Raw genomic sequence first — 22115 nt, 5'->3', positions numbered from 1 at the left:
TTTCCTTTACACACTGGCACGGCGAAGTTCACACTTCATTCCGTCCGAAATATCCGACACACGTTTGTAATCGGGCCAAGTTCGTTTTAAAATCCTCTACTGTAGTCTACAAACTTATATATATATAATTAACATTTTCACCCGTTTTGGACTTTCTCACGTATGCTTTGTACTGCAGACGGGTAAAAATGTTAAGTATAATATAAGAATGTCGAACCAGAGCTGGTGCATAACATCGTCAGAAACAGGTATACTAATTTGGGTAGATTTGATTTCTGATTTCGACACCGAAGAGTGCACGGGTAAAAATGTCAATATTGCTAGCACTGGTTAAGTTACCTGAGAGCCACTTGGTGTTGTCCTCAATCGTAACAACAGGTCTTCGTGAAAATAAGATAAAACTAACAAACAATCAACAGCCCTACACACACACACAGTGGCCGGGCCGCCCCTCTCCAACATCCACACACATACACACACGAACACACGCGTTCGTCTGAAATCACACTATAGACGTAAAGTTGAACAACATTCACACATGCGCGCTCACACACACACACACACACACACACACAGAAGAGTTTCGTGATTTTCGTGCTGAAAGTTCTCACAACCGCTCACTCTTTGTTCGCATAACTATGCGAGTGTCACGTGCAGTGGGTGGGGGTTGGGGACGGGTGGTTGGCGCGGAGCGATATTTTTTCCTGACACTTAAGAATTATTGAACATATGCTTTCAACAAGTTTACGCTTGATATGAATTTTGTTAGTTGATCAAATAATGACTAAGAATAGTTTAAATGATAAATCATTATTATATCTGACGCAAGGCAAAAGGTGAACGTGACTTTTAAAAAAGGGTGGTTTCACGTCATGTTTTGGGAGGGGTTTTTATTCTCTTGGGCGGACTTACACAAGATGTGCCGAGAAGCTGAACAGCCCCAGTGATTCTTCGTTAGGTCAGGCCACTGAGAGCGAGTTCTCACACGCAGCATTTTAGAGTTAGAGAACAGACGTGAAGTATCTCCTCCTGGCAATAGTTTCCGGTATATACAGACAACGATATCTTGGGACAATGGGACTTCTTCTATCTGCTATGGCCAGGTCTGGTGAAATTCCTTGGTTCTATCTGTCTTCGCTGGGTCAGTTTGAATGCCGGCGTTTCTTTCAGTGCCGACAGAAGGTGGATGCAAACAGGTTTGAACCTTCAGACTCTAACATCCCACTCTCCACCACGTTTGAATCCATCGGTGTCCAGACAACTGACCCAACCTTCGACAATGATTCGTCCCCAGAGAAACAGCCTGCTTTGCTGATGGCAGAACTGAACCTTCCTAACACTATGACACTAAGGAACGGAGCTGAGAACTATCCCACAGAACGAAGCCAAGTTTCGTGCGACGAAAATAGTTCGGAGCGCAACATGTCTGAAAGTGCCCCCAACAACTGTCAGGACGTCTGCGTTTGCACCGGTACCGCTGCGTGTTACCAGCTGATGACAGAGCACGGGCATCAGGTGTGGCCGGGAGACCAACACCACGGCAGTGGAGCTGACCACAGGTGTGCTGCACGTGTCTCCTCACTGTCACCCGTCAAGGAAGAATCGGACACAGACGTGTCTTCTGAAGAGGAGCATGCCGCGCACGACCCAGTAATGAACGAAACGTACCCCGTCTTCGAGAACCAGGACCCACGACTGAACGAAACGTTCCCTATCTTTGAGGACAACGTCGAAGTCCATAGACTGGCTTTCTCGCGTCACGGCGAGGACCTTGCCAAGTGTAGAGCACACACAGTGTACAGAGCCAAGCAATACTGCAGCCTGTCTTCAGACAGCGGGATCGGAGACGCCCTGCACGGGTCGTCCAACGCCAGCACCTCCAGTGTCTGCATCTCCACCAGCGATTCCTCCGACTGCAGCGCCCACAGCTACGACCTGAGCAGCACTGGTCACATGGACGACCTGGAGGGATGTGACGGGACCGTCAACGACGTCTTCAGCCACGAACTGTCCGGCGGTGAAGACGCCCAAGAATACCCCCCTCCTGAAACAGACCACCTCGGCAGCGGCGAACCCCAGAAAACAGCACGAGAACAGACGACCACGCCCAGAAGGCGCGCCAACAGACCGGCATTGGCGCCTCTGAATTTCCGAGCGAGGAGAAAGGTGCGGTTCAGTGAGGAGCACAGTGACGAGGGTCACCTGGACAGTCCTTGCCCTCACCATAGCTCCGCCTCCTCCTCGCCCACTTCTTCAGTGTCGTCGTCGTCGTCGTCGTTCCTGAAGAGCTTCCGTCCTCTGTTCAGCCGGCAGGACTCTGAGGAGTCGTCCAGCTCCGTGTCTTCAGGGGACAGCATCCTGGCCGTGCCGCTCAGTCCGGACTCCCCCGCCTCCTCCGACCAGCCCCCAGCCTTTGTGTTTCCAGGTAGGCCGCTTTGATGTCAGTACCCACAAGTTCCCCTCGAGACGGAATGAGTGTTCACCACAAGGCGTGGACGTTCACTCCGTCAGCCACAGAGGTGTGGAAGGGAAGAAATATTGATATTGTCCTCTTCGTTAAGTCTTTTTTTCTGTATCTTTTTTACTTGGGTCTCACCTCTTAAGACTGCGCTTTCATTGCTGAGTTTTATGTAAAGAGTATCAGATTTTCATAGGACATTAGTCTCGATTAAAGTTGTCATTGCACTATTACTTTTTTTGACACGACAGATCTCGCGTTGTGTAGGTGGGACGTCCTTCCGTCTTATATTGGGCTCAGCTCGCATTCACAACAAAGTATTTAAAATGCGGTATGACAGAACAGCCCATGCAATTTAACATGTACATTAAAATTTGAAGGAAAGCTCGTCGAGGAGGGAACAGTGGTAGTCGTTTCCCCGATAAGTCAGTAAAGGGGGAATGTGTTGGGAAATGTCAGTGGGAGGATAAAGGAACTTTTGCAGAAGACTTCCAATCTCCTCCGCTTCCATTCCCACACGGGAATACTCAAATGCCGAAAAGACCACGCCACTCGGATATTTTGTTTTTTCACATCAGTCTTGATCTTTGAGAGAAATAAGCTTTGGAAGAGGGAGGTGTGGGGGTGGTCGGGGAGGGGATGCGATAAGGAAGTTCCCCCCCCCCGCCCCCCCGTCCAGTGTTCCATCCTATCTGGTAGCTTTCCAGGGCTGTGGGTTTGGGAGTGGTGGGCAAAATGTTGGAGAGAGGGGAAGACAGGGTATCTTGTTCTCACCACACACCTTTTAACTTGCGAGACCACTTAAAAAAAGTACTAAAATTGAGTGTGCATCATTACCATTTTGAGGTAAACTGCAGTGGTTTTAGAGTGGTGATGGTGGTATTATATTTTATTTAAATATCTAATGCAGTGTAAAGTAAAATCATGGAAAAGTCGGCAAAAAGAACATTTTTCTTATAACCCCCTTACCCCACCCCCCGAACGAAGTTATTTATACATAAATTAAGAATAATTTCGGGGTTGTCTAATCCGGAGACACGAGGCAAGGAAAACAGACTTATGAACTTGTTCAAAATCATAACCATTGTTATTCAGTGGTAGAAAAAGAACATCCAAAACATCCAGCCAGGGCTGTATCATACTATTGTAAACGTTTAGTACGCACTCTGTATTTGAGCACCTCAGCCATTTCAACTTTAACAGCGACAACAATAACAATGATAATAATATAGTAGTAGTTGCAGTGGCAATATCCACATTTCTTCCCCTCCACTCCAGTAGTAGTAGTAGTAGTAAGGGAACTTGTGGCGTTCACAATAAAAACAAGAAAGGCAAGGCCTTCAAGACTCACTTGTGATACTTTAAAAAAAAAAATCTAAGTTTTTATGTATTGAGTATAATGCATTTACTGTTATATTTATATTTTTTGTATTCTGTAAACTTGGCACTTTGATCTGATACTCGACCCAACAAAGGATCTGTCATTATCATTTTTTGTTCAAACAGGAACTTCTTTTGCTAAGCATGGAAGTTTTATTTATTGCAAACGTTTCGGTGCAGATAGCAGAACAAGGGAAATTACTCTGTTGGGGAACTTAGTTTGCTTTAAACTGATCTTTCTCATCTTAAACATTACATTTTGAAATTATACTCAATACATAAAAAGCTTTGATTTAAAAAAAAAAGTGCATCACAAGTGAGTCTTGAAGGCCTTGCCTCTCTTGTTTCAAAATGTAATGTTTAAGATGAGAAAGATCAGTTTAAAGCAAATTAACTCCACTAGCATTACAGAGTAATTTCCCCTTTTTACTATCTGCACCAGAACGTTTGCAAAATAAATAAAAATTCCATGCTTAGCAAAAGAAGTTCCTGTTTGAACAAGAAATGATAATAATGACTGCTCTAGCTGTTGGGTCAGAATATCAGATCAAAGTGCCAAGTTTAGAGAATACAAAAAATATAAATATAACAGTAAATGCAGTTTGCATATAATTAGGCTTCATTCTTTATTTTTTTGTGCCAATCCCAGAAGCGCAATATTGTTTTAAACAAGATGACTGGAAAGAACTGGATTTTTCCTATTTTTATGCCAAATTTGGTGTCAACTGACAAAGTAGTTGCAGAGAAAATGTCAATGTTAAAGTTTACCACGGACACAGACACACACACACACACACACACACACACACAGACAACCGAACACCGGGTTAAAACATAGACTCACTTTGTTTACACAAGTGAGTCAAAAATCAATTTTATATACACGCATAAAACACCAGTCGCGAACAAGCACATGCACACACACACACACACACACACACACACACACACACTTTATTCTTTTTTCTTTTTCTTTCTAAGACCCCAAGGCCATGACGGAGCACCAGCACCACCAACAGCAACACTGCTTCTCTGAGCCCCGCGAGGGCTGTGACCTGGTTCTGGTGGCGGAGGGCCAACGGTTTCACGTGCACAGCGCCGTGGTGGCCTGGCAGTGCAGCCACCTCCTGCAGCACCTGAGGGACACGGGGTCCGGAGAGGTGGAATTGCCGGACAGGCGGGCCGCTGATGTGCTGTGTCTGCTGCGTCTGCTGTACCCCTTCTGCCGTCAGCCCGTCACAGGTAGGGGGTGGGGTGGTGTGTGTGCTATGGAACTGCAGTCCAGTTTCTTTCTCCGTCATTCTTTGCTTCTGTGTTCTTCACAGATCAAACACGCATGTTAAAGATCCTGTAAACCATGTCTGTGTTCGGTGGGTTATGGAAACCAGAACGTATTTCAGCATGCACCGCCCCGAAAACGGTGTACGGCTGCCTACATGGCGGGGTAAATAAACAAAACGGTCATACACGTAAAAAGTTACATGTCTGTATGTGCGTGCCTCAAATCTGATTGACAGGAAACAATGATGAGCGCCCAGTGGCAGCCGTCAGTCGGCTCTACCCAGGTAGGCAGCCTGTTGTGTAAATGACCCTATGTTTGTGAAGCGCTTTGAGCTTGGTCTCCGACCGAGGATAGGCGCTATTTAAGTATCCATATCAGTCGATCAATATTGTAGTGTATTACGCTTTGCGCCTTCTGTACCCCTTCTGTCGCCAGCCCATCAAAGTTTGGGGGTGGGGGTGCTCAGGAACTGCATTCCAGTTTCTGTACCGTCATTCTTTGCGTCTGTTATTGGTTGCGTTACTCGACAATATCCACATTTTTTTCCCCTCGTTACGGAATGAGCGATGTTCACAACAAGGCTTGGACGTACACTGCGCCAGTCACACAGAAGGGGAAGGGAAAAACTGGATATAGCCCATTACTCTTTGTCACAACTGATTTCTTTGATTCTTGGGCTGCTCTCTGCACGGAGATCGTGTCATAACAGTGCAGCGCCACCCTGCTTTTCTCCCCCACTGTTTCTCCAGAGTAAAAGCTGATAATAAATGAGCGGATTTCATCTGTTTATCTGGCATTGTTTATTTACATGCACTGCATGACATTCCCAAGTGTGTGTATGTGCAGTATTGTGCATTTTCACGTGCTTTTTGTTTGGTTTGTATATGGGCCGTAGGCCGAAGTATAGCAAAACATTTACTCTCTTCCTCCCGTCTTGAACATTCACTTTCAGCCTCTCTGTACTAGTTCTGTCCCTTCCTCCCCCTTTTACTGAAATCAGGTTTGACAATGCTCTTCCCCACATCTCTCCATACTACGCCCCCCCCCCACCCCCGCACCCCAGATGTTTGTGTATTTTCTGGCAATATCCACACATTTGTGGGGGTGGTGCTGGGAGGTGTATGAGAGATGGGTGACATGTTTTTAAGATAGCATTTTTAGTGAGTTTGTACTCGACATTTTTAGAAATTCCCTTTTCTTATGTCACAAGTATTGTAACATTCGCTGAGAGCCGCAAGGTAAGCGCAATATTAATGCATCTTATCATGCACAATTGTAAACTGTATTTTCATGTTAGGCTCGCAGAGCCCACTATACGTGTTGGGGTTGCACCATGAGCACAATGTTATAATATTGTATGTATATGTATGATAGTCCTTTTTGACGATGACCATCAGAACATTAGAGGAGGTAACTGCTGTCCCGACTGTCAGGGCCAGAATTTGATAGTGTGAGTGTCTTTCCCAAGTTACATTCCCACTCTTTCGGCCAAGAGGGTTTTAAGACAGTCGGCGCTGGGATGGTTCCAAAAGGCCAGCTGGCCCCGAATGCTGCAGCTTTAAGAGCCAGTGCACTTTTGCCTCGCAGTTTGAGAGTCGTAGTCCTTAAGACTAAGCTGTGAATGATTCCCCATTGCATTGGAGAAACTATTTATGGTACAGCTCTCACTTTGCTGTTGGCCCAACAGTCAACTTATGTCAATCTGTGATAGCTCATACATAATGGCCAAGTTATAATATAATAACTATTATTACAATTATAACTATTATCATGATGGTGATTATCATGGTGCCAGAGGGCAACGTGAGTGCCATGGTGGGTCTGGCGCACCACCTGGGCTGTGAGCGCGTGCTGAGGATGTGCACCACCTTCCTCTCCGGCCTGGCCCACCTCCCCCGTCTCTGCCCCCACCGCCACCTGCCCCCCTCACCTCCTCACCACCATCACGCCGCTTCTTCACGCCTTCATTCCAGCAGTTTACGTGAGTTTAATTTCTTTTAAATTACATTTTCTAGTTCAGTCAAGTATACGCGTGTTTAAAAGAAAGGTTACGATTTCTGGTTTAATAATGTATGTAATGAATATGTATGTATGGATGTGTATGTTGGTATGTATGTATGAATGTATGTATATATTAATGCAGTGTATACATGAGAACGGATGCTGAAGATGGGCGTGAGCTGTGTAAGACGTAGAACAGTGAGAACAAACAAAAACGAAGGCTCTCGGGCATAAACAACTTGTGTGCCGTGGGTAGCTAGGGCGAGAGCTGTCTCTTGTTCTTCAGTGTGATGGCGTGTCTCCCACTGCGATATGTTGGCGATGACTGCGCAATGGAAGATTCTGTGTGAAGGTTTTGTCCCCATACAACGTAAGCATGCAGGTGGTTGACAAGTCGGCATTGATATACGGTCACTAGAAAAGTAGATATACACTTCTATGCTTTGCAGGAGTTGAAAAAAAAACACCCGAGAAATATGAAGACATTAGCCCCTCGCTTACTCTTTACCTCCATTTACCGTTTCACTGTTATAGGGAAGTCTTTATTCCGTCTGTATTGTATCTGTTGCTGCTAGCTCGTATTTGTAAGAAACGCGACATGGATGGCAAATGTTCGTTGCGACTGAAAGTGAATCAAAAGGTTGATACCCAGGAGCTCACCAGATCTTTACCAACTTTGGCACCTTTGTCTTCAGACACCACTTCAGTGTTCTGTCTTGTACAATACTCACGGGTTAAGGCGAACGTGTCTGCCATTATTAACCTCTGTCGTTTCAAATGCGTCAAAGCGCAAGTGAAGAAAGTCTTGTTTTTCTTCATGTTAAAGATGAAATCCTCGTTGAATCAGTTAAGTCATGGTGGTTTGAAAGTTCCGGTTCCTGTCAACACCAGGTGTCTCTTTCAGCCTTAAAAACAGAAATAGAAAAGCGTTGCTCTCGTAACTTCCCACTGTGAACGGGAGCTGCAGGCTTTCAGCCAATCCCATAGTGCCCCACTTCTCCCCCCCCCGCCCCCAGGACCGATTTTAGACTGCAGGTTTCGGACCATGACTGGGTCTATTAGCGCTAAGTGACGGGCACTAAAAGTGCATGTGTGGGGTGATTTCTTTAGCCAGTTGCAGACTGCTCGCAGACTACTTGGTGTCAGAAATGAGATTATTGCAGCAGTCTGGGAGCCAACACAAGCAGCAGCAGTGTACATCTACCTTCTTTCTCTCTCCTCCCCCCCGCCCCCCAGGAGTAAACCAGTCTCAACAGTGTTGCCTTAAGTGCACTGAGTACATGGGATTTGGTTCCCGAGAACATGAAGTTGACTACAAGTTATTGCCCATGACGCAGGTGTCCTTCCACTAACAGCAATGCCCACACAATGTTTCTGGTGTCAGAAAAGTTTCAGATATCTTTAAAAATAAAATTCAGTTTTTTTCACCCAGTAGATGTAGTGTTGCATACAAGGATTAGCCCGCACGCTCTGATACCTTGGTACTGAAACTCCAGAATGTTTTGCATTTCGATGCCTTGACGAGGTTTTGTTCCCCAGTTCCACATTACGTAATTACACATGTTTTTGTCATTAAGTTGCTACTTTTCAGTGATTTTAGTAGATCGGACGAAAACAAAAGCATGTCAGACAACTGACACTTGTATTCCCGGGCTGCATCGAAGTAAATGCAGGTCAAGTCATTTAGCCAACTCTGGTCTTGTTCAGAACTAGCTCATCCAGTAGCTTGAATACTTCCTGCCCCAGAGCTAGTGTCAGAGGGTCTGTGGTTCTTGAAGGAAAAAAAGCTCAAATCTTGCTTGCTGTAAGCCACGAACTTTCTTCAGTGGAGGTTTTTCACATACTGTGCACTTAGTCGTTTGTTATGGTCATCTTTACGTATCTTTATTTCGAGATGCAGTGTATTTGTCATGAACAATGTCAGTAACATGTAATTGTTACAAAGTATTTGTTTTCGAGAGTAACTTTACAGTAAGGTTTGTCACTGGCAGCCTGTGGTATCTTTTCCTCAAGTCTCTGATGCATTCCAATAGCTAGCTGTACAATTTCACAGCTCTTGTTTACTGATGACCCAAACAGCGACAAACAAGACATTGGATCATGAGCTACCGGAACACAGATGGTTGGCAGTTGCGGGCCTTTGTCTGGTCACTGGTACTCAAACCCATAGTCATGGTACAGTCGTAGAAACCGGGAACTGTAGGGAAGAACTGTTGGGAAGTAGAGCTGTAGGGAAATAGAACCGTAGGGAAGTAGAGCTGTAGGGCTGTGTATTAATGGGACTATGGAGATCCACCCCCACGGCCATCGGTGAAGAGCGAGAGGATGGTAAACAGATTTCTGAACGGTTAGTTAGATAGCGCGCGACTCGTGTGCACAAACCACGCCCAGCCAACCACGGATGAGCTTCCCGCGGGTATTGACGCCGCCATGATGAGATCAGTAGTCCTGTGCTGGTGTCCGAGGAGGAAGGGCGGTAGTGGAAGAAGACGACGTTCACTTCGGTATCGGTGACACGGCGTTCGTCTTGCATTCAGATCTACTGGGCTTGATTCCCATGCGCCACCCCTCCCCTCATCCTTCCACCTCCACCCACCAAAATCTTTCCCCTCGCCTTCCACTCTTGTCTCCCGAGCACCAGGCTATGAGTTCTGACTGTCCGTTTCAGGTTTCCATTGTGATGGATCGGTGTGGTTGGGAATCTGCCTCACCCCTGTCTAGCCCGACTGGAAACGAGGCTTGCTGCTTTTGCTCTGTAGACAGGGGCAACATTCGATCCCCCATGGGCCTGCTGGAGTTGCGTGTTTCTCATTGTCTGGAGGAACTCGGATATTGTAACGCCACTTTATAAAATAAGACATTGGATCTCCCTTGAGACGGTTTGTGTGCGTGTTACTCGTGGCACCATACTATGGAGGGAATCGGAAGCTGTCGGAACTTAAGCTGTAGAGGAAACACTTGACGTTCCCCTGGTCACCACACGCCATTCTCACGTGCATGAACTCTGCAATCGCAAAGCAGGTACGCCACCTCTGCCCTAAAACAACAAAACAAACCTGAACAAATGCCCCACAAACAAAAACAAACCCTTGTTCACATCTGGGTACCAATATACGGTCACAGTCGAAATGCTTGTGATGAACTGCCGATGAACATTGAGCACTTATTTTCTGGGTCAGTGCAAGGAAAGTTTTAGACAGGCTCCATTGAGCGTTATCACCCTGCAGACAGCCCGCCACTGGCGTTAGCATTCAGTCTACACAACGGGTCATGGAACTGCCTAAAATGCAGGCGACGTCGCGATGTTTCAGACTTTAGCCTTAAGCCTCAGTGTTGTAAATGAAGGTATGTTTCGCTTTCCAGGACCAGATCGCAAGTAAACAAAGCGTGTAATTGTTCAGCAATATGACCGCAGGCGTTACAGACTCCATTGTTGCCACATCTCAGCAAGATGAGTTATCACAGCGACCCGGGAGATTTTGACACTTTCAGGATATAAAGTGAAGGCATTGATGTTTACTCTTAGATTCGGGTCAGTTTTATTCGGTTCTGTTCACGTCTTGTGTTCTTTCAATAACTATGATTGAATAATGAAAAAAGGAAACAAACTAAACAAACAAAATTACGAAAGCAAATGTCATTTTCAGGGAGAGAATCAATTCCATTGAGAAATGGGGAGTTAAAAACTGAAGTGGTTTTGTCTAAAAACGGCCCTTTCTCAACTGGAGCGGCGTAATAAATGGGTGGGTGGGGAGGAAGGGCATGTTGAATCATCCCTTTGGACATTTGTATCTGAAGAGCAAACTGCGCGTTTGAAACTCGCTCCCTCTCTCTGCACGTTGTGCGCGCGCGTATGTGTGTATGTTTGTGTGAGCGCGAGGTGGAGGAGAGAGCGAGCTCACTGAGCACAGAGCCATACTTTCGTGGCCTGCTCTTCAGTCTAAAAACTGGTTTTCATTAGAAATCTATTGATGTTGCGGTGTCAGAATTTAAAGAAGCTTGAAAACCGGCGCTGTGACAGTCTGATGGATCCAAGACAGCATTATCACTCGTCATTCAGTAAAAAGACAGACCCCTGACACTTCCTGTAAAAAGGTACGGACCTTGGAGCAGTGAAGAGGAAAGTTGCAATGTAAAGCACTCTGTCACAAATTTCTCCTCGGTTGAACAGGATTTTTTTTTTCATGTTAGTTGCATGCAGGTCATAGAGCACTAATTTTTTCTCCTTTTTGTTTGTTGCTTCTGCATGCTTTCTTTACTGACGATGTTTTAAATGATCAGTTGGGCGCAATAGCTGAGTGGGTTAACGCGTTGGACTTTCAATCTGAGGGTCCCGGGTTCGAATCTCGGTGACGGCGCCTGGTGGGTAAAGGGGGGGGGGATTGTTCCGATCTCACAGGTACCTGCTAGTGCCTGAACCTCTCTCCGTGTGTATATGCATGCAGAAGATCAAATACGCACGTTAAAGATCCTGTAATCCATGTCAGCGTTCGGTGGATTATGGAAACAAGAACATAGCCAGCATGCACACCCCCGAAAGCGGAGTATGGCTCCCTACATGGCGGGGTAAAAACGGTCATACACGTAAAACCCCACTCGTGTACATACGAGGGAACGTGGGAGTTGCAGCCCACGAACGCAGAAGAAAGGATCAGTTAATTCTTTGAAGATGATGAAAATGACACAATGATGATCACGTGTTATGTAACTGACCATGTCCAGAGGAGGAAGGCAGAAGTCCATCCATGTTGCCTGAGGTTTCGGGTGCCGATGAAAAGTTGGAGTGCAGCCGTTTGTGCGCATGCGCAGACAGCATGGTGGAGCGCGTGCTGGACATCCTGACGCTGGCCGCCGCTTACGAGCTGGACGATGTGTACGCCACCTACCTGGAGGTCACGGCCAAGGTCAAGGCTGCTGACATCACCGCCTGCCCCAGGTATGCCCGTTGTGGACAGTTCAGTGGACAGGGCACACAGCGCTGTTGGTGGTGCTTCGGTAACGTGCCGGTGCTCTGAGCCGTGCGCAGAGGTTTAAGATTTGTATTTGTGTGTCTTTGAGAGGTCTTGTGCATATCATGCATTGTTCTTGCCTATTTTCTTCAAGGTTCTAGAGCTCAACTACTGAAATGCTTGTTTTGCATAATTGATTGCGGAGCATTATATGATAGATCAATAAGAGTTAAACACTTTTACTTCGACTGTTCTGACAGAGCGATTCAAGGAAGTTGACACCAACTCCTAACTTTCTCGTGTTGTCCGGCCCAATTATTACAGTATTGCATGACATTGCATGGTGATGCTTCTCAGATTTGTTTTTACTGTAGAAATTCACGGGAACATAGAACGTTTTATGTACTACAGTGCTTAATTTTGTCTGCATGCGTATGTTATTCATGAGCTAACTTAGCACTCCAGTATAACAACAACAAAAAGAAAAAAAATCCCGGCATGGATGAGGTGTCGGAGGCTGTGGGGAGGAGAGGTTTAAATTTTGCACAGCGCTGGAATAACATCTGCACAGTTCATGCACGGAACGGACGTAACCCGAGTGAGGAAGCAGGCAACGTTTTTACTGCCTTCCCCACTAAAGGGGACCGTTGAGGCGTTACAGACGTGATGCCGACGACCAGTGTCTGCACTGTGAATAGGAAATCGGTTTTCAACCCTGTTCTTAAAAGGATAGCTGGCCTCTGGCTGAAAAGCTGCCTCCATCACACAGCTGAAACGAACCACGTCAGTTTGACTGGCACACAGACGAGGTCGGTGAATGAGAAAGGGAAGAGACTTAGTATGGGTGAGAGAAGGTGTTTTCCTTTTGACGAATACAGCTTACGGTGTGTATCCTCTTGATCCAGTGTCGGCCCTGTTTGAATGGGGGTCGCCAGAATACGAGATCTTGCCTTGGAATAACAAGGTATTTCCAGAGAGGATTGGAATATGGGGTGTGGAAAAGAAACGTATTCCAGTCGGGTCAGCAAAGCAGTTTGTTTCAGTAGCTCAAGGCGTCACTGCGTTCGGACAAATCCATATACGCTACGCCACATCTGTCAAGCAAATGTCTGACCAGCAGCGTAACCCAACGCGCTTAGTCAGGCCTTGAGTCAACAAAGCACGTGTGAACATTCGTTTACGCGAGATCTGATAAGATGTGGACGGTTTTTCAGAATTTTTCAGTCGCTTTTTCCAGTGTGCCCCATTCATCTGTTTTAACTCCTCCCTTCCCCACCCCCAACTTCTGTCCCCAGTCTTACCGCCGACCTAAAAGTTCCCAGCCCGGAATGTTCCCATTTGATAGCCTCTTGCGGAAGTTTGCACTGACAGCGTCATGGACGCTTCATTGTGTGTTTAACTGGATGTTCACTGCCGTGCTTATTTAACTTATATGATGGCAGACGCAACTGATGTGCAAACGTGTATGATGTGCTGACTGTGTGTAGAGAATTACACCGAGTGGTTGTGTTGTGAGGTCGGAGTCCAGTCAAAAATAATTAGCGAGTGAGAATGCTTTTGTGCGAAGCTGTGACAGCTTGGTATGTCCTGCCGCGGTTAATGCGAAACGGCCATATACGTACATTTTCACTCGCTTATGATAGCTTGGTATGTCCTGCCGCGGTTAATGCGAAACGGCCATATACGTACATTTTCACTCGCTTATGATAGCTTGGTATGTCCTGCCGCGGTTAATGCGAAACGGCCATATACGTACATTTTCACTCGCTTATGATAGCTTGGTATGTCCTGCCGCGGTTAATGCGAAACGGCCACATATGTACATTTTCACTCGCTTGACAGCTTGGTATGTCCTGATAGCTTGGTATGTCCTGCCGCGGTTAATGCGAAACGGCCACATATGTACATTTTCACTCGCTTATGACAGCTTGGTATGTCCTGATAGCTTGGTATGTCCTGCCGCGGTTAATGCGAAACGGCCACATACGTACATTTTCACTCGCTTATGATAGCTTGGTATGTCCTGCCGCGGTTAATGCGAAACGGCCACATATGTACATTTTCACTCGCTTATGATAGGCTTTGCAGCTGAAAACTATGGGAAAGAGATAGAAAGAAAACGTACGGAAGACACGCGGAAAAAGGGGGAAAGAAAACGAAAATGAGAACATTTGATGTAGCTAAGACTACTTTTAGAAATAAAGAACCAAGATGAAAGACAATGCAGACTGCGCAGATTCCAAACACACGACGTGAAGCTTTATGTGAACGGAAACACGCTGGGCGGATTCAGCCAGAATAATTTCAGTTCCCCTCTTTTTATATATATATTTTTTAAAGGCTGGCCATTAAAACATTTTTTTTAGCTTCAAGAATAATTTTATGAAAAAAACACTCGGCTCTACCCACGTAGTCAGCCTGTTGTGCAAATGACTGTAAAGCACTTGGGGCTTGGTCTCAGACCAAGGATAGCCGCTATATAAGTATCCATATATATCGCGAGTTTACGTAACTGGTCCGACTGTTCATATGCTTACATAATAGTTCACGTAACCGTTAAATATAACTCTTTACAGGTTTAGGTAACTGGTTTACATGACGGGTCCTTGTGTTTGTACATGACTGGAACACATAACTGGTCCTTTTTGACTGTCCACAAAAAAAAAAAAAAAAAAAAAAAAAGTTTACATAACTGGTCCCTATCAGTCCACAGGTTTACATGACGGGTTTACACAGTGGTCCCTGTAACTGTTCACAGGTTTAGGTAACTGGTTTACATAACTGATTCCTATGACTGTCCACAGGTTTGCATAGCTCCGCATGTTTTACATCACTCGTCCCTATTACTGTCCGTTAGGTTTACATGACTGTACACATGTCAACACGACCGTTCCCAACAACTGTGTGCAGGTTCAAGCACACATCAGCGGTGATCCGCCAGGACATGCTGATGGCCAGGCTGGGCCGGCTGGAGCACGTGGTGGAGCACGTGGAGCTGCACGAGGCTAACTTGATCACGTGCCGCCACCCGCGTCACCAGGCCTGCCACCTGACCTTCAGCGGCCCCCTGTGTCTCAAGTGCACATCCCGGAGCCTGTTGCACCAGGCCCACAGTCTAGGTTGAGGACCTGCACGTCCTCCTTAGCCTCCCCCCCCTGTGGGACACTGCTTGTGTGGGATGAGTGTGGACTAACGTCTCTTTCTGTGCGCCCGGTAGGGAGCCTTTGATGCCTTCCTTGGGCAAGACTCCTCGCGCGAGTGCCGACCAGGGGCGGGGCCCTTTCTTTTGATGCTTCGTAGCAGGACGGGTAGGTTGTGCCACTTGGCGTTACCATGTAAAGGTGGGGCAGGGGTGGGCACTTCTTTTGACGTCTCGTAGCTGATCGGGTAGGATGTTTCTCTCGTAAGCTTCCCAGTTGTGGTGGGGGGTAGGGGCGGGTACCTCTATTGATTAGTGTGTGGACAGGTAGAAAGCCTCATGTAGAGTTCCTCTCCCATCTCTTTAAGCGGAATAGTGTGGGTCTTGGACTGACACCGTTCCAGTTCAGGGCCAAGACAGGGCTTCTAGGAGGTGAGAGTGGTTGATCGGACAGACGCCCTGGTCTAGCAGACCCCCAATGACCGTCTAAGTATCTGTGTGGGGAAGGCTGGATATGCCGTCCATTTACCGAAGACGAACACATGTTAGTCCGAGTGGGTTCAGGCAGTATTCCCTGACACGCCCTTCTGCAATACATCAACGGATCGTACATGTAAGTCGGTCTGCAAGGATGCGTAACTTATTCTCCTGGAGCCAGTTGCATTGCTCGGACGGAAGAGCCCAGTATGGTCGTAACCCGCTACTGTGTGTAGTATGGAACTGGCCAATGGCGTAGTTCGGTCAACGTAGGCATTTAGTCACGTGCAACTGTCAAAAATTAAAACCAAGCAGTGCAACTGGCACCTGGCTCAGAGGCAGTGGTGGTCTGATTTCCATTCAATACACCATGTCGGAAAGAATGCAAAACAACAAAAAATAGATAAAATCCAGAAAACACCTTGCTTCGAATCCATCTCAGTGCATCAGGAAGCAAAGGACTTCGCTGACAATGAACGGAATTGAGTCTTTTGTAATAAGACATACACAGGAGACTCCCGCTGGAAATGTGCTTGGCGATGTCAGTTCACTGTTTTAGTCAGACTGACGCTTTCGGATGGTCATGTCATTTCGATAGATGTAGTTCAAAAGTCCACTCTTTTGTGAGTGCGAAGTAAATGATTGTAAATGAAATTTCTCTATAACAAATTCTTCCCCCTAACAGATATGGAGAGTCGATGCACGAAGAACGTCAATTGTAAAAACTTAATTTATGAACAAGCTTTTTTTAAAACGTTTTTACCTACACTTGGGGGATTAATTTACAACTTCGAATGTAATTCTTTGATAATGTCAAAACAGCTCTTTCTTGATAGTGTGATGTATTTAACATGTCCTACAGTTCTGACTACAGTTTCCATTGTTGAAATGTTTAAAAAAAATCCATGGATCGACCTTTTAATGCTGTGATAAATGCCTTTTAAATCGACGGACAAGTGAACATTCATAACATTTTCTTGAATCCTCGACTTTTCTTTTGCCAGTTACCATGTGGCTAGTATTTAAGTTTATTTTAAATTCCACTGGTGCAATTTGGTAATCTGAAACAATTTTTTGATAACGAATTCATTTTAAGCGAATGATGTTCCCGAACTAATCATTGGGAGTTGCACCCTACCCGTCAACAAAAATGTACAGACATTGATGTAAACAAAGTATGAACAGAGAATGTCTGTATTCGATTGTATAGGCCTAATATATTCTGTTTCTCTGTGTAAAGTAGTATACAAATCCGGTTGTACAATCAGTACCATTCAGTCACAAGCGTTTTGCTCTTGAAAAAATTGACACGGATAAATATCTGCATTTTGCATTTTGTTCTTTAAAATAGTTGGGTGGGTTAATTTGTGAGCTTTCTTCACCCATCCAAGGCGCAGTATCAGCCGATAGGCTACTGTTTCTTGAACACAGATGGTTCTACAGAATGTAAATTGTAATATAATACTGTATTCACATGAGACTACAACAAGAACAATGATTGACAGGAATTTAAACTGTAAGACAATATATATATATATAGCCGTAAGGAAAATGGGAAGTTTGTTTAAAAAAAAAAAAATTCTGACAATAGCAACCAACGTGCATAACTAAATATTTGATAATTCCATGGGTACGCGTCAAAAGGTCTTTGGCGGAAGAAATAACGAATGGCTGACCGTTCATTTAATTTTAACATTCCCATCAAGTTTTAAGAATTAAATTTTCGACGAATACCACAAAGACTTTAAAAGTTAATAACGTTATATATGCACAACGGCTTCTGATTCTTGTCTCAAGTCAACATAGCGGAACAGTTAATGATCAGATACTTCAGCTTTCTACTGGACCAGTTGAAAACTGCCTGACCAGGAAGACATTCAAACATTACTGCATTTCTGCAATCAGAAAGTATGACAGATAATACATTTCTCCTATCATAATGTTTCCGGTAGTAACGCGACATCTGGATCTTAAAACGATAAAACACATTTTTAAAAAACAACAACATAAGTATTGAAGTGTTTGAATGAAAAATCGACTGAAACGAAAGTTAGAAATAAAACCGGATTAAAATCGATTCTTAACGCGTCAGATTTATGACATCACGATTAGAGATTCATTAATAATTTGTATTTACAGGTTGGAGTAAGATCGATATCTGAAATGATGTATTCACTGACAGCAACGCATGAGTGTAGCTTGAAGGATGTTATTTAAACCAAGTAAATTATTTTGACGGGAGAAAAACGGAAGTGTTTTAGCCCAAGAACGATTTTACATATTCATTTATTTATATTTAAAACTCTGCAAAGACGATGTCGACAAGTTATGTTGTAGAGCGCGGGGAGCATTGTAAGTTATTAAAAAAAAAAAAAAAGCCCCATTAAAAATTGAAACATGACATCCGCGAGTGAGGTTGACTGGTTTGTGGAAGCGCGTGCTTGTGACTGAGCGCATGTGTATGTGTATGTCCCTGCGTGTGTGTGCGTATGTTCCTGTTTGGATCTGCACCCTCTCCTTCTGCCTGCCACAAGGCTGCACGTTTTGGTTGAATCACATGTTCAGTGGATAATAAAATGTTTGGACCCTGCTGCACGACAAGCAGATAACGCAGCCTAGCTAGCTGCCAGCTAAATCGTTAAGACACTCAGCTGTACGCTGAAGCGCGCCAGTGATGCACCAATGACAAGCTTCTCTACACAGGCTGGCATGAAACGTCACTTTAGTCGACAGTGGAGAAGACAAGGGACAGCAGTTGTCGATGAACTGGCAGGACTGGACAAGGAAGGTTGATGGCTCTTGTCCCCGCCACCTTCCCGTGAACAGCGTTTGTCCTGTGAAGTGGACAGTGCTCTTTTCTTGTGCTTCACTAATGGCCAGTGGACGTGTCTTAAGTGGAGGCACAACGTGGAGGCCGAGCTTCAACTTTTTCGCTCGGAAGAGGTTATGGTGGCGGAGCTGTATAACGTGGTTTGCTAACCAATGTGTATATTCAGTTTTTCAATTTACACAGCGTGATTTTAGACGAGCGAGTGCGCGTGTGTGTTGTGTGTGTGTGGAGCGCTCTCTACGCGTAGCTGTCATCGATTTCCTGATCTTTTATTTGGGGGGTGGGTGGGGGACTTGAGAGAATATACGATCTGAATAACATAGTCATTATGACCTTGACCCGACTTAAAAGCCACACGTCTTTTCGTATTTGCCCATCATGTTTACTCTGGCTTTGATGAAACATGACTAACTACAACGTCGCTTCGAGTTCCACAACTCCAGTTTTCCGACTGATCTCATCTAAAGGGAGATCTAATTACCCACGTAGTCACAGCTTCCCCCCCCCCCCTTTTTTTTCCCCCCCCCCCCCTTTTTTTTCCCCCCATTTTTTCTTTCTGAACCAAATTATCGCTGACGGCTGTGTGGGTATCGTAAGGGACTGGCTTTGCGTTTGGTTAGCCCTGAACATGTAGGGGAATCTGAACGTACATGGGTTAGCTGCTAACAGATAAAAGAAACTGCTTGGACGCGTGGACTCCGCGCTCATCTCTTTTGAAAGGCAATGCTGTAATGAAGCTGTCCCCGGGCGTTTCCGCCCCTGTCATTGCCGTCAGCCGGGGAGCTTCATTTCCAAAGACACGGCGAAAGGAGAGCGTGACGTTGAGAACGAAACCTAATTGAACTCCACCCCACGCCGCTTCCCCCCACCCTGACCTCCCTGACCCCACTTGGCTTTGTATCTTTTTGTCACAACACATTTCTCTGTGAAATTCGGGCCGGTCTCCCCAGGGAGAACGCGCCGATACACTGACAGCACCACTCCCCCCACCCCCTTTTTGACTCACTTGTGTAAACAAAGTGTCTGTTTTAACCCGGTGTTCGGTTGTCTGTGTGTCTGTGTCCGTGGTAAACATTGACATTTTCTCTGCAAATACTTTGTCAGTTGACACCAAATTAGGCATAAAAATAGGAACAATTCAGTCCTTTCCAGTCAAATTGTTTAAAACAATACTGCACCTCTGGGATGGGCACAAAAAAAAGCCAAATTATATGCAAACTGCATTTACTGTTATATTTATATTTTTTGTATTCTCAACACTTGGCACGTTGATCTGATATTCTGACACAACAAGAGCAGTCATTATTTTTTGTTCAAACAGGAACTTCTTTTGCTAAGCATGGAAGTTATTTATTTTGCAAACGTTTTGGTGCAGATAGTAAAAAAGGGAAATTAATCTAATTAATGCTAGGGGACTTAATTTGCTTTAAACTGATCTTTCTCATCTTAAACATTACATTTTGAAATTACACTCAATACATAAAAAGTTTGTGTGTTTTACTCTGTGTACAGGGCTTTCACTATGTTCATTCACCCAAGTGGTCTTTTTCGGAAAATACTAAAATCAATACGACGAGTGGATTTTACAGATCTGTTGGCTGAGCCCTGAAGGTCATGGGCAAAAATCAGTTGCGTACACATATTTATACACATTCAAACCGTGTGCTCATATTCTTCGCGAACGCGAACGACGCCATTTTGTTTCAAGTTGTTCACCTGCCCGTTCAATCCTATATTCAATGGACAATACACGATAACATGTGATGGAAAGTTGGAGACTGTTAAATATTTATTCTGAGAAAGATTTGTGAACGCCTCATCACTTACTGGATTGTGCCCCAAACTGCCATAAAAATATCCACAGAATCAGTCGGAATTCACAGTTGAAAATTGGAAACCATGGGAGTTAATATCCTTGAATTGATCACGATGAAACAAAAATATTTCCAGTCTTGACTTTTCACAAAATGAAGTCCTTTTTCACTTCTTACGACGTTTAGAAGTACTTGTACTTGGCTCTACATGTTATTAGTTTAACAAAATACTAAATTTTCATATCAACTTTAAAACTAGAAAACTAGAAATAACACAAGAGAAACTGAATCGACCGTGTCGTACTACGTTCCCGGCGGGTGTAACTGAACTTGTACATCTATCTAGATCTAGAGAAAACGGCTAAATGTTGCAGTGTGATTGCGGCGATAGCCACGTCTCCTTTACCGCGGACTTAAAAGAATTTTTTTTTTTTTATTGCCCTTAAAGATTTTTTGAATGCCCAAGATACGCCAGAATAATATGATTTAAACAGCGTTCTCACTGCGAATACTTCAGTTGATTTATCGCCCTTTAAAAAAGTATGTTCAAATATTAAATTTTAGAACGTCTGTTAAGAAGCCACGATAGTGTAATGGGTAAGACAGTTTCTTCTCATCTGAACACGAGGGGTTCGAATCTGGTTAGGACTTTTTTATCTTTTTTTTTTAACCTGAAACTTTATAATAACAAATACAGAACACATTTTAATGATTAGATTAAAAAAAAAAGTATATCACAAGTGTCTTGAAGGCCTTGCCTCTAGTGCTTTTCTTTGAGTCATAGGAGTCACGATGAGAAGTGGACTGTTTGGCATACTTGGAGCGCGCGAGACATTCCTGTAAGGTGAAGATAAGTATGTTCTAGACTTAACCCCTCGACTGCTGAATGTTGGTGAGATGAAACCCGTGTGGCCTGAATGTGAAGTACAAGTACTACCTCTTGCCAACTTTTGAGTGGTGTAATTCAAATAACAACAAAACAAAAAACAAAGAAAAAGACAACAGCAAAACAGTGCATCACAAGAGTGAAAAGACCAAACAAAGATTGATGACTGACATTGACCAGTAACCTCAATCTTAAATGCATTTTAATTATGTAGTGAATTCAACGGTTCTATACTTGAATAAATGTGGAATGATGGCCTAAAGGTAACGCGTCCGCTTAGGAAGCGAGAGAATCTAAGCGCGCTGGTTCGAATCACGGCTCAGCCGCCGATATTTTTTCCCCCTCCACTAGACCTTGAGTGGTGGTCTGGACATTAGTCATTAGGATAAGACGATAAACCGAGGTCCTGTGTGCAGCATGCACTTAGCGCACGTAAAAGAACCCACGGCAACAAAAGGGTTGTTCCTGGCAAAATTCTGTGGAAAAAATCCACTTCGATATGAAAAACAAAACTGCACGCAGGAAAAAATACAAAAAATGGGTGGCGCTGTATTTAAGCGACGCTCTCTCCCTGAGAGCAGCCCGAATTTCACACAGAGAAATCTGCTGTGATAAAAAGAAATACAAATACAAATAATTAATAAATGTATGAACGAAGACAGAAATAAAGGAACGGAAGGCAGTGATGAAGAAATAGCTATGTATGTTTGTGGCACGACAGGCCATGAAAACAAGAAGATGAATACATGAATGAACGACAGAAGAGATGGAAAACGAAAAAGAACGTGGACCATGACAGACTTCACACTCCGGATTCCTCACAAACCTGACAGCTCTCACTTTGACGCCCTAGCAAAAGCCGAGGGCCGGGTTGCGTGAGTGTAAGGTTTAGCAGCGCT

General features: G+C 44.7%; 1 protein-coding gene across 1 annotated transcript; it reads left to right on the top strand.

Annotated features, from left to right (window-relative positions):
- The first annotated feature begins 1039 nt into the window (after window positions 1-1039).
- LOC143292103 (uncharacterized) lies at window positions 1040-15239 on the top strand. The gene is made up of 5 exons (XM_076602288.1): window positions 1040-2425; window positions 4820-5080; window positions 6916-7101; window positions 11844-12057; window positions 14981-15239. The coding sequence occupies exons 1-5, from the start codon at window positions 1075-1077 to the stop codon at window positions 15192-15194; spliced, it is 2226 nt and encodes a 741-aa protein (XP_076458403.1). The 5' UTR covers window positions 1040-1074; the 3' UTR covers window positions 15195-15239.
- Window positions 15240-22115: the final 6876 nt, after the last annotated feature.

This window comes from Babylonia areolata, chromosome 18 (genome assembly GCF_041734735.1).
Source record: "Babylonia areolata isolate BAREFJ2019XMU chromosome 18, ASM4173473v1, whole genome shotgun sequence".
Lineage (NCBI taxonomy): Eukaryota > Metazoa > Mollusca > Gastropoda > Neogastropoda > Buccinidae > Babylonia > Babylonia areolata.
The sequence above is the reverse complement of the archived record's forward strand: the minus strand, read 5'-3'. Positions and strand labels throughout refer to the sequence as shown.